This window comes from Rhineura floridana, chromosome 21 (genome assembly GCF_030035675.1).
Source record: "Rhineura floridana isolate rRhiFlo1 chromosome 21, rRhiFlo1.hap2, whole genome shotgun sequence".
NCBI lineage: Eukaryota > Metazoa > Chordata > Lepidosauria > Squamata > Rhineuridae > Rhineura > Rhineura floridana.
The window spans coordinates 9,889,626-9,904,672 of NC_084500.1; the positions used below are offsets into that span (position 1 = coordinate 9,889,626).

The window sequence follows — 15,047 nt, forward strand, 5'->3', positions numbered from 1 at the left end:
GACCTTGAGATGCGATATGTAATTGAGGAAGCATCCAAACTAGGAAATGTGGTAGTAATGGGTGACTTCAACTACCCAGACATAGACTGGTCGCATATGAGTTCCAGTCATGACAAAGAAGCAAAATTTCTAGATATTCTAAATGACTATTCGCTAGACCAGTTGGTCATGGAACCGACCAGAGGGACGGCAACCCTGGACTTAATCCTCAGTGGGGACTGGACCTGGTGCGAGATGTAAGTGTTGTTGAACCGATTGGGAGCAGTGACCATAGTGCTATTAAATTAAACATACATGTAAATGGCCAATTTCCAAGAAAATCCAACATGGTCACATTTGACTTCAAAAGAGGAAACTTCACAAAAATGAGGGGATTGGTAAAAAGAAAGCTGAAAAACAAAGTCCAGAGGGTCACATCACTCGAAAATGCTTAGAAGTTGTTTAAAAGCACTATATTAGAAGCTCAAGTGGAGTGCATACCGCAGATCAGAAAAGGTACCACCAGGGCCAAGAAGATGCCAGCATGGTTAACGAGCAAGTCAAGGAAGCTCTTAGAGGCAAAAAGTCTTCCTTCAGAAAATGGAAGTCTTGTCCGAATGAAGAAAATAAAAAAGAACACAAACTCTGGCAAAAAAAATGCAAGAAGACAATAAGGGATGCTAAAAAAGAATTTGAGGAGCACATTGCTAAAAACATAAAAACCAACCACAAAAAATTCTATAAATACATTCAAAGCAGGAGACCATCTAGGGAGGCGATTGGACCCTTGGATGATAAGGGAGTCAAAGGTGTACTAAAGAACGATATGGAGATTGCAGAGAAGCTAAATGAATTCTTTGCATCTGTCTTCACAGTGGAAGATATAGGGCAGATCCCTGAACCTGAACTAACATTTGCAGGAAGGGATTCTGAGGAACTAAGACAAACAGTGGTAACGAGAGAGGAAGTTCTAGGCTTAATAGACAATATAAAAACTGACAAATCACCGGGCCCGGATGGCATCCACCCAAGAGTTCTCAAAGAACTCAAATGTGAAATTGCTGATCTGCTAACTAAAATATGTAACTCGTCCCTCGGGTCCTCCATGCCTGAGGACTGGAAAGTGGCAAATGTAACGCCAATCTTCAAAAAGGGATCCAGAGGGGATCCCGGAAATTACAGGCCAGTTAGCTTAACTTCTGTCCCTGGAAAACTGGTAGAAAGTATGATTAAAGCTAGATTAACTAAGCACATAGAAGAACAAGCCTTGCTGAAACAGAGCCAGCATGGCTTCTGCAAGGGAAAGTCCTGTCTCAGTAACCTATTAGAATTCTTTGAGAGTGTCAACAAGCATATAGATAGAGGTGGTCCAGTGGACATAGTGTACTTAGACTTTCAAAAAGCTTTTAACAAGGTACCTCACCAAAGACTTCTGAGGAAGCTTAGCAGTCATGGAATAAGAGGAGAGGTCCTCTTGTGGATAAGGAATTGGTTAAGAAGCAGAAACCAGAGAGTAGGAATCGGTATTGGGACCTGTACTTTTCAACTTGTTCATTAATGACCTAGAATTAGGAGTGAGCAGTGAAGTGGCCAAGTTTGCTGACGACACTAAATTGTTCAGGGTTGTTAAAACAAAAAGGGATTGTGAAGAGCTCCAAAAAGACCTCTCCAAACTGAGTGAATGGGCGGAAAAATGGCAAATGCAATTCAATATAAACAAGTGTAAAATTATGCATATTGGAGCAAAAAATCTTAATTTCACATATATGCTCATGGGGTCTGAACTGGCGGTGACTGACCAGGAGAGAGACCTCGGGGTTGTAGTGGACAGCACGATGAAAATGTCGACCCAGTGTGTGGCAGCTGTGAAAAAGGCAAATTCCATGCTAGGGATAATTAGGAAAGGTATTGAAAATAAAACAGCCAATATCATAATGCCGTTGTATAAATCTATGGTGCGGCCGCATTTGGAATACTGTGTACAGTTCTGGTTGCCTCATCTCAAAAAGGATATTATAGTTGGAAAAGGTTCAGAAGAGGGCAACCAGAATGATCAAGGGGATGGAGCGACTCCCTTACGAGGAAAGGTTGCAGCATTTGGGGCTTTTTAGTTTAGAGAAAAGGCGGGTCAGAGGAGACATGATAGAAGTGTATAAAATTATGCATGGCATTGGGAAAGTGGATAGAGAAAAGTTTTTCTCCCTCTCTCATAATACTAGAACTCGTGGACATTCAAAGAAGCTGAATGTTGGAAGATTCAGGACAGACAAAAGGAAGTATTTCTTTACTCAGCGCATAGTTAAACTATGGATTTGCTCCCACAAGATGCAGTAATGGCCACCAGCTTGGACGGCTTTAAAAGAAGATTAGACAAATTCATAGGGGACAGGGCTATCAATGGCTACTAGCCACGATGGTTGTGCTCTGCCACCCTAGTCAGAGGCAGCATGCTTCTGAAAACCAGTTGCCGGAAGCCTCAGGAGGGGAGAGTGTTCTTGCACTCGAGTCCTGCTTGAGGGCTTCCCACAGGCACCTGGTTGGCCACTGTGAGAACAGGATGCTGGACTAGATGGGCCACTGGCCTGATTCAGCAGGCTCTTCTTATGTTCTTATGTGGCTGTCCAGCTGCCTCTTGAAAGCCTCCAGTGTTGGACAGCCCACCACTTCCCTAGGTCATTGGTTCCATCATCGTACTGCTCTAACACTTAGGAAGTTTTTTCTGAAGCCAGAATCTGTCTTCTTGCAACATGAGCCCTTTCTTCTGTGTCCTGCACTTTGGGACAATCGAAGAGATCCTGGCCCTCTTCTGTCTGGCAAGCTTTCAAGTATTTGAAGAGTGCTCTCCTATCTCCTCTCAGTTTTAACTTTTCAAGGCTAAATATGCCCAGTTCTTTCATTCTCTCCTCATAGGGCTTTGTTTTTAATTCCCAGATCATCCTTGTTGCCCTCCTCTGAACCAGTTCCAGTTTGTCTGCATCCTTCTTCAAGTGCGGTGTCCAGAACTGGATGCAGTACTCAAGATGAGGCCTAACCAGTGCCGAATAGAAGGGAGCCAATACTTCCCCATCCCTATTCTAGACCTAGAGGGGGGATAATCTCTCACTCAGGACCTATGAGATCAGTGGTTTAAAGATTAAGCTGGAAGCATACCAAGTATGGCAGCCAGACAAAGGCCTGGCCAATTCAAAGGCTGTATACTGCCTGCCAAACACAGAGACTGATGTTGCAGGCATACTGGCTTGCTCCAACTAAGTTTTACTAAGTTAGTCATATCCATTAATGAGTTCCTGAGGGAAAGGGATGGACCGTTAAACCACTCTGGGAACTATAGCTCTGTGAGAGGAGCATGGGGTCTCCTCACAATTCTCAGCATCCTTAACAAGCTACAACTCCCGGGATTCTTTTTTGGGGGAGGGTTAAAGTGATATGAGACTGCTTTAAAGGTGTAGTGCAGATGGGCTTCACACAACATCTTGGCAGGCTTGCCTGTAGAATGCATTATTAATCCTCTCTATTCTGCATATTTCTGTAGTGGTGTTTTGAGCTGCAAAAAACATTGTGTTGCTTATAAAGAACTATAAAGAACAAATAAGAACTATGCACAATTAAATCTTTATAAAGAAATGTTAACAATTGTGGTTATGGCTGATTCTCTACAGAGCAAGCACACTAACATTAGTTCATACTAAATTTCCCTAACTAAGCAAAGTTATCTAAGGTGATGCAGTTCTGTCTTGGTGGGTGCAGTAATCTCCAATAAAGATCTCAAGAGTAGAATTGCTCATTTCCCCCCAGAATTAGTCTTTTAGTGAGTACACATGCAAGATATATGTTCACACAAACATGCCCATTGGCACACCAGCAGACCTTGTCACACCCACCTAGGGATGGGGGAGAATATCCACTAAATCAGACCTGGCACTAGATTCTAGCTGAATTTGATAGTTCGCCATCCTTTCGGACTGGGACCTATTTCTTACTATAGGTCATGGCTGTAATCAGCACGGATTTTGCAGCCGCAGCTACAAATAGCAAGAATTTGTTATTTCCAACTTCCCCCCTATTTTTCATTAAGTTATTTTCATAATCCCAGCTGCTGCATTCGCAACTGCAGTTATGATTACTGTTTTCCCTCCACCAAAAAACCCTGTGGAACACTGATCATTCACGTAAGCTACCTAAAAATTATGTAATTTTTCCCACCGCCAAAAAAACAAGGGGAACACTGTGATCATTCATATAAGCTACCTAAAAATTACACAATATTTTTCCCTCTGCCAAAAACTGTCATCATTTACAAAAGTATCGACGGTGATAACTATGAAATTTTGGCCATAAAAATAATTTAAAAAGCGGATTGAATCACCCCAAAAAGCGCACAGCAGATTGCATCAGCAAGTGTGAGACCAAGTGTGAAGGGAAAAAAAGGTTGGATCAGGATCAAATGACAGACTATCGAAATGCAAGCAGATCAGAACCATGCAGTGAACCCCATCCCTACACCCACCTCATCAATGCTGGGATATGGGATGTAGTCCTCCTGAAAAACATCCAAAAGGAAGAAAAGACTGCCATTAATTCTATTACAAATGCAATTTACAATATGAGAAGCTACCTTATTTATGTGTGGATATCAACAGTGCTCTCAAAGGCACTTGCGGGGGGGGGAGTTTGATTGTCGAGATTACTGTGAAAAGGCAACTAATGAATGGCTGAGGTCTCAAGGCTACATCCAATAAAAATAACAAAAAACAATTTAAAACACAAAAGACAACAGATATATTTAAAACAAAAGAAATCTGACACCCATGGCAGAGAGCTATTCATCCAGGTGGGAAAGCCAGTTGGAACAAAAAATGTCTTCAGTTGTTTCTGGAAAATGCAGATAGTGGGTGCCTGTCATATTTCAACGGGAATGCTGTTCCACAGAACAGGGACAGCCACACTAAAATCCCTGCTCCAAATTACTGCGGATAGGGCTTCTGAGATCTTTGGAACTTGCAGGCAGGCTCTCCCACAGCCAGGCCCCAAGTGGTTCCTCAGATCATCTGGTTTGCACAGCAAACATCACCCAGTTGAGTCCCTCAGCCGGAGAGCTGCTTGATAGGCACAAGAAGTAAGGTAGCTGGGTCCTTGCTTCCCATATCCCCAGTCTGAGTCCCCTAGCACTATACAGATGGACCCTTGGTCTGATCCAGCAGATCTCTTATGTTCTTAGGGAGCTGAGCATTTGTAGCTGGAGTTATCTGGACATAACCCTGCAGGGCTGTAGGATCCCAAGCTTTTACTTTTGGAAGGCTATGGTTGTTTCAAACTAAATTTTATTCAGAGCAGACCCATTGAATTTAATGGACTCAAGTTAGCCATGTCCATTATTTTCAATGGGTCTTTTCTGAGCAGCATTAGCACTGAATGCAACTCCTTGTGTGGGATCATTTTTTCTACCTCCTATAGGGCCCCATTTGTTTCCCATTATGCTCTATTTCTATATTTGTAAATAAATTGCTAAATGTTAATAAAATGAATTTGGCGTGGTACTCAATGCTAGGCCTACTCAGAGTAGACTCAGAGTCATTTAATGTACATGGCTAACTAAGGCTCATTATGGGGCTCCTCTGAGTAGGACTTGGCTGAATAGCATCCTTGGCCTCCAATGTTTTTACATCCAAAGGGAACGTATGGTACCCCAATTAATACAATGGGTAAGTGTAAGCAGGGGTGGGGGACCTTCATCCCGTGGCCCTAGTTAGACCCGGTATGGGTCCCAATTTGGTCCATGAGGCTGTTTCCACACCTGATGTCATATATGGAGCAGGCAGGGACGCAGCTGCCAAAACTGGGAGCCTTGAAATGCATACCTGATTGTTTCTTGGCAAGGGAGGCCTGTTGTCACCACCAATCAACTGACTGGGGAGACAGCAAGCCTGCTGGAATCAGGTGTGCTACAGATTTCCCCATCAGGAACAGTATTGCACAGCAAACCCTTGTTGAAAGTAGGGTTTGAAGTCAGTGCTGATCAGCTGACTGGGGAAAACAGCAAGCTGATGGAGAACTCCATAACACAGCTGAACCTTCCCAAAAGCAGGGCCTGAAGTCAGTGTCAAATCGGTGGTGACTTCAAACCCCACTTGGACAGGCTTGGATCTTCCTTTACAGTGCAGCTTGAACTTAAGCCATGCTAGGAAGGGAAAATGGGGCACTCGGTATCAGGATGATGCCAGGTGATTGACAATGGGTGACTGTCAAACTGGCCTGCTGGCGGTCGGGGAACCTAGGATCTTGGCCACCGGCTAGAAACAGTTCCCCACCTGGGTGTTCAGGACAACAGCCTAAACTCAGTAGCACAGAGGGTGGGGAGACCTCCCAGTTGTTTCTGGACAATTCCCATCATCCATGACCATTGGCCATGCTGCTGGGAGTCCAACTGTATCTGGAGGGCCACAACTTCCCCACACTTCCAGTAGCCCTACTCTGGGAATTTTTACCACTCAGGGAACTGTGGAGTCCTTTACATTATGAGCCACCATGTTACAGGAAAGCATCCCGTTCCTAGATATCAAAAACAAGACCTACGCGGGCCTTGCGCTGAAACTGACCTTATTCTTCTGGTTTCCACTTCTCTGTTCCTCTAATTTTGGTGCCTGTTTGTAGAAAAATAAGACATGCAGTTTGGTCCATTATTTATGGGACATGTGACAGAGGATCTGGAATGCACATTCCTAGTTACAGATTTGCAGCATCGAATTAGAATTGCTCTGTACATATCACAGGGTGGAAGCTAGCTCATTTTGGGTGAATGGGTCACTGAGGCCCACCAGCCTCAGTCTGCCCTCAGCCAGTCCTCACCTGTCTGCCTGCCTTCTTACTTAAAATCAGTCCAGAGAGTGGCACTGCCTGTCAGCTTCCTTCTCCTTACTTTTGCCATTACCCTCATGGAAGAAAGAAGATGGGGACTAGACTAGAATTAATCGGCTTTACCTGTCACTGGCTCCGGCTTCAACTACTATTGAGCTTCCTGCCCAACCAGTCCCGATGGGCACCAGCCACCACTGTATTAAGGCTGGGCGAAATAGCCTACAGATATTTCACAGTCCCATGTTGAGATGTGGGGCAGTGACAGAGATGTGATAAACAGCAGCCACCACCAAGCAGTGTTCCTCATTGTAAATGGCCCAGAGACAACAATGGTATGCCATCATATAGCATTCTTGGAACAAAAAATATAGCCGCCTCAACTGGCAATTGAGGTCAGCCCAAATGCCCCAGGTCAACAGGGGCAGCTATCTTTTTACCAACCTTCTTTCCTTACCCCCCGTCCCCTGAAACAGCACAGGGATCCATAATATGGTACCCCATGGACACTATGGTACCCCATGGACACTATGGTGTCCTTGAGATCTTCCTGTGGTGCCCTTGAAGCCTCTGAGGCCTTCCACTCACTACTTCTTTGGTCATGAGGTGGTGAACAGGTTCAGAGGAGGGCAACAAGGATGATCAGGGGACTGGAAACAAAGCCCTATGAGAGACTGAAAGAACTGGGCATGTTTAGCCTTGAGAAGACTGAGGGGAGATAGGATAGCATTCTTCAAGTACCTGAAAGGTTACCACACAGAAGAGAGCCAGGATCTCTTTTTGATTGTCCCAGAGTGTAGGACACGGAATAATGGGCTCAAGTTACAGGAACCCAGATTTTGACTGAACTTCCTGTACGACAATGGAACCAATTACCTAGGGAGGTGGTAGGCTCTCCAATAGTGGAGGCTGGACAGCCACCTGTCAGATCTGCTTTAAGTTGGATTCCTGCACTGAGCAGGAGTTGGACTCGATGGCCTTATATGCCCCTTCTGACTCTACTGTTCTATGATTCTACTGCTTCTATGAGGGTGGTTATCTTTTTCTCCCTTGACATTTGCCTAGAGCTGAAGGAGGAAGTAATGCTCTTGCCTATTTCCTCTTTCAGCCCTATGTGCTTTTAAAGGCTCAGCTTAATTATGCTGGATTCTACTTTTACCCAGATCCCTTGGGAAAGCAAAGTGTGCGGACATGCACTTACTCTCCTTCTGTCTCTCTGTTGCAGGGAGGGGGACTGATCCGCGGATGGAGGACAGAAGTGACTAAACGGGGGCTTTCGGGGGCCCCAATTAGCGTAGTGACGGGTTATGGGAGGTATGGTGCTAGGAGGAGAACGTGCCAGGTAAGGGGAACTCGCCCCAGACAAGTTGTGTCTGTGCCTTGTTCCGGTTCTCCTCAAGGCCACAGAACTGCTGGTTGTTCTATCAGCCAGCCCTTAGATCTCCAGGTGCTGCTTTTGAATGCCAGGTCGGTATATAATAAAACCTCCCTTGTCCACGACTTAATTGTGGATGAGGATGCCGACCTGGCATGTCTAACCGAGACCTGGGTGGGTGAGCAGGGAGGAGTTGCTCTCTCTCAGCTTTGTCCACCTGGGTATACGGTGCAGCACTATGGTAGACCTGAGGGTCGGGGAGGCGGGGTCGCTGTGGTCTATAGGAGTACTTTCTCTCTCACCAGGCATCCTGTCCAGATGGCGACTGGTCTAGAGTGCCTCCACCTTGTGCTGGGTCAAGGAGACAGACTGGGAATCCTGTTGGTGTACCGCCCACCTTGCTACCCAACAGCTTCCCTAGCTGAGCTGACAGAGATAGTCTCGGAGGTATTGCTGAGGTCCCCCAAACTTGTGGTGTTGGGGGACATCAACATTCATGCCGAGACTGTTTTATCTGGGGCGGCTCAGGACTTCATGGCCTCCATGACAACCATGGGGCTGTCTCAATTTGTTACTGGCCCAACGCATGTATCGGGTCACACTCTTGATTTGATCTTCGCCACTGGTCATGGAAATGGTGATCTGGAGGTGGGGTGTTTTTCATCTACTCCATTGTCATGGACAGATCACCGCCTGCTGAGTTTTAGACTTACGACGACTCTTTCCCTCTGCAAGGGTGGGGGACCTATTAAGTTGGTCCGCTCTCGGAGGCTTATGGATCCTATTGGTTTTCAGACGGCTCTGGGAGTTTTTCCAGCTGATAGTACTGGCGCTCCTGTCGAGGCCTTGGTCGAACTGTGGAATACGGAGATGGCCCGGGCTATTGACACGATTGCTCCCGCGCGCCCTCTTCGATGCAGAGCTTATACAGCTCCGTGGTATACCCCGGAACTGAGAGTGATGAAGCAAGAGAGAAGGAGGCTGGAGTGCAGATGGAGACGAACTCCAGACGGATGCAGTTATGCTTTGGTAAGTGCCTCTACTAAGTCGTATATAAAAGCGGTAAGGGCGGCGAAGAAGTTTCACTTCGCTGCCTCTATCAGGACATCTCTCTGCCGCCCTGCAGAGCTTTTTAGGGTTGTACGAGGACTCTTACATTCTGGTCCTCGAGATACTATTGAAACATCTGAAGCTCACTGTAACGACATCGCAGGGCACTTCCAAAATAAAATCGCATGCATCCGTAGGGACCTAGACTCCGATGTTATGACAGACGAATCCATTGAAGTATCCAGAACACGGTCTTGTCTTTCATTATTGGATGAGTTTCAGTTGGTGCAGCTTGAGGAAGTGGACAAGGTACTTGGATTGGTGCGGGCGACCACGTCTGCTCTAGATCCTTGTCCATCTTGGCTAGTGAAGGCTAGCAGGACTACTACCACCGGCTGGGCCAAGGAAGTGATAAATGCCTCCTTGAGTGAGGGAGTAGTCCCTAGTAGCCTCAAGGAGGCAGTAGTAAGACCTCTCTTAAAGAAACCTTCCTTAGACCCAGATGACCTGAACAACTATAGACCGGTGGCGAATGTCCCCTTTTTGGGCAAGGTTCTGGAGCGGGTGGTTGCCGGTCAGCTCCAGGTGCTCTTGGATGAGACCGATTATCTGGATCCGTTTCAATCCGGTTTTAGGCCTGGTTTGGGCACTGAAACAGCCTTGGTCGCCCTGTATGATGACCTTTGTCAGGAGAGGGACAGAGGGAGTGTGACTCTGTTGATTCTCCTTGATCTCTCAGCGGCGTTTGATACCATCGACCATGGTATCCTTCTGGGGAGACTCGCGGAGTTGGGAGTTGGAGGCACTGCTTGGCAGTGGTTCCGCTCCTACTTGGCGGATCGTCACCAGAAGGTAGTACTTGGGGAACATTGCTCAACTCCTTGGACTCTCCATTGTGGAGTCCCTCAGGGGTCGGTTTTGTCCCCCATGCTTTTTAACATCTACATGCAGCCTCTGGGTGCCGTCATCAGGAGTTTTGGAGTGCGTTGCCACCAGTACGCTGATGACACGCAGCTCTATTTCTCCTTTTCATCTTCTACAGGTGAGTCTGTGGATGTGCTGAATCACTGCCTGACCGTGATAATGGACTGGATGAGAGCTAATAAACTGAGACTCAATCCAGACAAGACTGAGACACTGTTGGTGAACGCCTTCCCTGCCCAGATGGTGGATGCTTACCCTGTTCTACACTCCCCTTGAAGGAACAGGTTCGTAGTCTTGGGGTTCTTTTCGATCCTTCCTTGTCTCTGGAGGCACAAGTGGCCACGGTGGCAAGGAATGCATTCTACCACCTTCGGTTGGTAGCCCAGCTACGCCCCTATCTGGACAGGGATGACCTCGCCTCAGTTGTTCATGCTCTGGTAACTTCTAGGTTGGATTACTGTAATGCGCTCTACGTAGGGCTGCCCTTGAAGACAGTTCGGAAGCTTCAGCTAGTGCAAAACGCAGCAGCCAGACTGCGTTTTACAACAGAACAGGTGTTATATGCGCTGACCGGCTGGTCCTCGTCAGCAGTCTGGCTGCTGCGTTTTGCACTAGCTGAAGCTTCCGAACTGTCTTCAAGGGCAGCCCTACGTAGAGTGCATTACAGTAATCCAACCTAGAAGTTACCAGAGCATGAACAACTGAGGCGAGGTCATCCCTGTCCAGATAGGGGCGTAGCTGGGCTACCAACCGAAGGTGGTAGAATGCATTCCTTGCCACCGTGGCCACTTGCGCCTCCAGAGACAAGGAAGGATCGAAAAGAACCCCAAGACTACAAACCTGTTCCTTCAAGGGGAGTGTAACCCCATCTAGAACAGGGTAAGCATCCACCATCTGGGCAGGGAAGGCATTCACCAACAGTGTCTCAGTCTTGTCTGGATTGAGTCTCAGTTTATTAGCTCTCATCCAGTCCATTATCGCGGTCAGGCAGTGATTCAGCACATCCACAGACTCACCTGTAGAAGATGAAAAGGAGAAATAGAGCTGCGTGTCATCAGCGTACTGGTGGCAACGCACTCCAAAACTCCTGATGACGGCACCCAGAGGCTGCATGTAGATGTTAAAAAGCATGGGGGACAAAACCGACCCCTGAGGGACTCCACAATGGAGAGTCCAAGGAGTTGAGCAATGTTCCCCAAGTACTACCTTCTGGTGACGATCCGCCAAGTAGGAGCGGAACCACTGCCAAGCAGTGCCTCCAACTCCCAACTCCGCGAGTCTCCCCAGAAGGATACCATGGTCGATGGTATCAAACGCCGCTGAGAGATCAAGGAGAATCAACAGAGTCACACTCCCTCTGTCCCTCTCCCGACAAAGGTCATCATACAGGGCGACCAAGGCTGTTTCAGTGCCAAAACCAGGCCTAAAACCGGATTGAAACGGATCCAGATAATCGGTCTCATCCAAGAGCACCTGGAGCTGACCGGCAACCACCCGCTCCAGAACCTTGCCCAAAAAGGGGACATTCGCCACCGGTCTATAGTTGTTCAGGTCATCTGGGTCTAAGGAAGGTTTCTTTAAGAGAGGTCTTACTACTGCCTCCTTGAGGCTACTAGGGACTACTCCCTCACTCAAGGAGGCATTTATCACTTCCTTGGCCCAGCCGGTGGTAGTAGTCCTGCTAGCCTTCACTAGCCAAGATGGACAAGGATCTAGAGCAGACGTGGTCGCCCGCACCAATCCAAGTACCTTGTCCACTTCCTCAAGCTGCACCAACTGAAACTCATCCAATAATGAAAGACAAGACCGTGTTCTGGACACTTCAATGGATTCGTCTGTCATAACATCGGAGTCTAGGTCCCTACAGATGCATGCGATTTTATTTTGGAAGTGCCCTGCGATGTCGTTACAGTGAGCTTCAGATGTTTCAATAGTATCTCGAGGACCAGAATGTAAGAGTCCTCGTACAACCCTAAAAAGCTCTGCAGGGCGGCAGAGAGATGTCCTGATAGAGGCAGCGAAGTGAAACTTCTTCGCCGCCCTTACCGCTTTTATATACGACTTAGTAGAGGCACTTACCAAAGCATAACTGCATCCGTCTGGAGTTCGTCTCCATCTGCACTCCAGCCTCCTTCTCTCTTGCTTCATCACTCTCAGCTCCGGGGTATACCACGGAGCTGTATAAGCTCTGCATCGAAGAGGGCGCGCGGGAGCAATCGTGTCAATAGCCCGGGCCATCTCCGTATTCCACAGTTCGACCAAGGCCTCGACAGGAGCGCCAGTACTATCAGCTGGAAAAACTCCCAGAGCCGTCTGAAAACCAATAGGATCCATAAGCCTCCGAGAGCGGACCAACTTAATAGGTCCCCCACCCTTGAAGAGGGAAAGAGTCGTCGTAAGTCTAAAACTCAGCAGGCGGTGATCTGTCCATGACAATGGAGTAGATGAAAAACACCCCACCTACAGATCACCATTTCCATGACCAGTGGCGAAGATCAAATCAAGAGTGTGACCCGATACATGCGTTGGGCCAGTAACAAATTGAGACAGCCCCATGGTTGTCATGGAGGCCATGAAGTCCTGAGCCGCCCCAGATAAAACAGTCTCGGCATGAATGTTGATGTCCCCCAACACCACAAGTTTGGGGGACCTCAGCAATACCTCCGAGACTATCTCTGTCAGCTCAGCTAGGGAAGCTGTTGGGCAGCAAGGTGGGCGGTACACCAACAGGATTCCCAGTCTGTCTCCTTGACCCAGCACAAGGTGGAGGCACTCTAGACCAGTCACCATCTGGACAGGATGCCTGGTGAGAGAGAAAGTACTCCTATAGACCACAGCGACCCCGCCTCCCCGACCCTCAGGTCTACCATAGTGCTGCACCGTATACCCAGGTGGACAAAGCTGAGAGAGAGCAACCCCTCCCTGCTCACCCACCCAGGTCTCGGTTAGACATGCCAGGTCGGCACCCTCATCCACAATTAAGTCGTGGACAAGGGAGGTTTTATTATATACCGACCTGGCATTCAAAAGCAGCACCTGGAGATCTAAGGGCTGGCTGATAGAACAACCAGCAGTTCTGTGGCCTTGAGGAGAACCGGAACAAGGCACAGACACAACTTGTCTGGGGCGAGTTCCCCTTACCTGGCACGTTCTCCTCCTAGCGCCATACCTCCCATAACCCGTCACTACGCTAATTGGGGCCCCCGAAAGCCTCCCCGTTAAATGCAAAATATGCTCTCCCAGGCACATATTTAAAAATACTAAAACACAACAGGCACATTCACACAACAACACATAAAATACACATAAACGCACACAAACACATCCACACAATCTCATTCACACGCACAAACAAACAAACTAACTAACAAGTTAAAATACACCCAAACATCAACACTAGCAGCCGGTATTAAGAATACTCCTCCGCATCAAACTTCGTCCATAAATAATATCTGCAAATAAAGTTGTAAAATATCTGCCCACGACCCAATAAACAAACAAACAAGTAAGCAAGCCAAAAGGGTAAAACACGCCCCAAGCAGCGAACTTGAATGGAGTGGCGGCAAGCAGGCAGAAAGCCACGATGAAACAAAGACATGGGAGCAGGCAGAAGCAACGGAGCCCAGCAGCAACAATCCAGCGATGAAACAACAACAAGGAGCAGGCAGAAGCAGCCGAAAGAATGTCCGAGCAACAGTGGCACGAAGGCCCCGGCAGCAGTGGAAAAGCAATGGGCCCGGCCGCTACGATGATGTTCCAGTGGCGACACGGCCCGCGGCGGCGGGGGCGACGACGGCGGTGGCACCACAAGCCGCAACGATGACGACCCGGGCAAGAGCACAGCCTGCAGCGGCAGAGGCGGCGGTCACAACGCCCGCACACGGGCGGGCCCGCAACAACGGCGGCGACAGCACCAGCCGCAGCGACGGCGCCCCGGGCAGCGACACAGCCCGCAGCGGCACACGGGCGGGCAAGCACCGGTAACAGCAGCACAGGCCGCGACGAAAAGCAACGGCCCAGCCTCTGCGACGGCACTCCGAAGAGCGGCCCGACCGCCGCAACAACGGCACCCCGGCAGCACGGCACGGCCCGCAGCGGCAGTGATGAAACAGAGCCGCAACACCCAGGCAGCAACACAACCACGACAGCGGCAGGCGGCGGCAGCGGCACAACCCAGCAACGACGCCCGCACACAAGCAGCAGCAAAGCCCCGGGCAGCACAGCCCGCAAGGACGACAACAGCGGGTAACGGCGGCGACAACGGCCCCAGGTATGCAGCAATATTCAGCCCGTAGTGACAGGCAGACAAACCGGCAGATGATAATGATGGTATTGATGGCATTGAAGTTTTTTTAAAGATGTTTTTAAGTTGAAGCGCGGAGCTCCCTGCTAAGCATCCGCCTCAGTCGCCATCTTTTTCTCTTTTTATAAACCTCTGCCATCTCATATCTATCAGATAAGCTGCTCACCCCCCCCTCTGGAAAATGTAAGAAATTTCTCCCTGTCCCCAAAGATCACAACTAAACTTTGAAGGCCATTTATACACACACACATGGCAAATCTTCCTCTCTCACACACACATTTCAAAATAGCCCTGCACTATTATTTCGGAAACTTGCACTCATAACCAGGAAAGAGGAGCAAGTTCTGGGGAGAGTTTACATGTCACATACCTGCATTTTTTCCAGCATTTCAAAGAACTCTGCAGACTGGGGGGGGGGAAGGAGAAAGAAATTAAAAGTCAACACATTATGACAGCTATCAACTGATCTTCACCATGTCCAATTCAAAGTGTTTTGACCCATGACGCTCTAAATGGCTTGGAACCTTGAGACTTGCCCGTACATCTCTTTGATGTGCCTGAATC

The 15,047-nt window shown here is 48.2% G+C and overlaps 1 protein-coding gene across 9 annotated transcripts in view; it reads right to left on the reverse strand.

Moving 5' to 3' along the window:
* The window catches only part of RAP1GAP2 (RAP1 GTPase activating protein 2), a 335,084-nt gene that overhangs the window by 101,179 nt on the left and 218,858 nt on the right, over positions 1–15,047 (reverse strand). For 7 of the 9 annotated variants that reach the window (XM_061604666.1, XM_061604671.1, XM_061604672.1 and 4 more), the window contains 3 exons: positions 14,854–14,889; positions 6,576–6,620; positions 4,487–4,519 (listed from right to left, as the gene is read on the reverse strand). In XM_061604666.1, the coding sequence (XP_061460650.1) occupies positions 4,487–4,519; positions 6,576–6,620; positions 14,854–14,889 (114 nt within the window). The remainder of the gene's footprint in view (positions 1–4,486; positions 4,520–6,575; positions 6,621–14,853; positions 14,890–15,047) is intronic. The other 2 variants (XM_061604669.1, XM_061604667.1) reach the window with 1 other exon arrangement.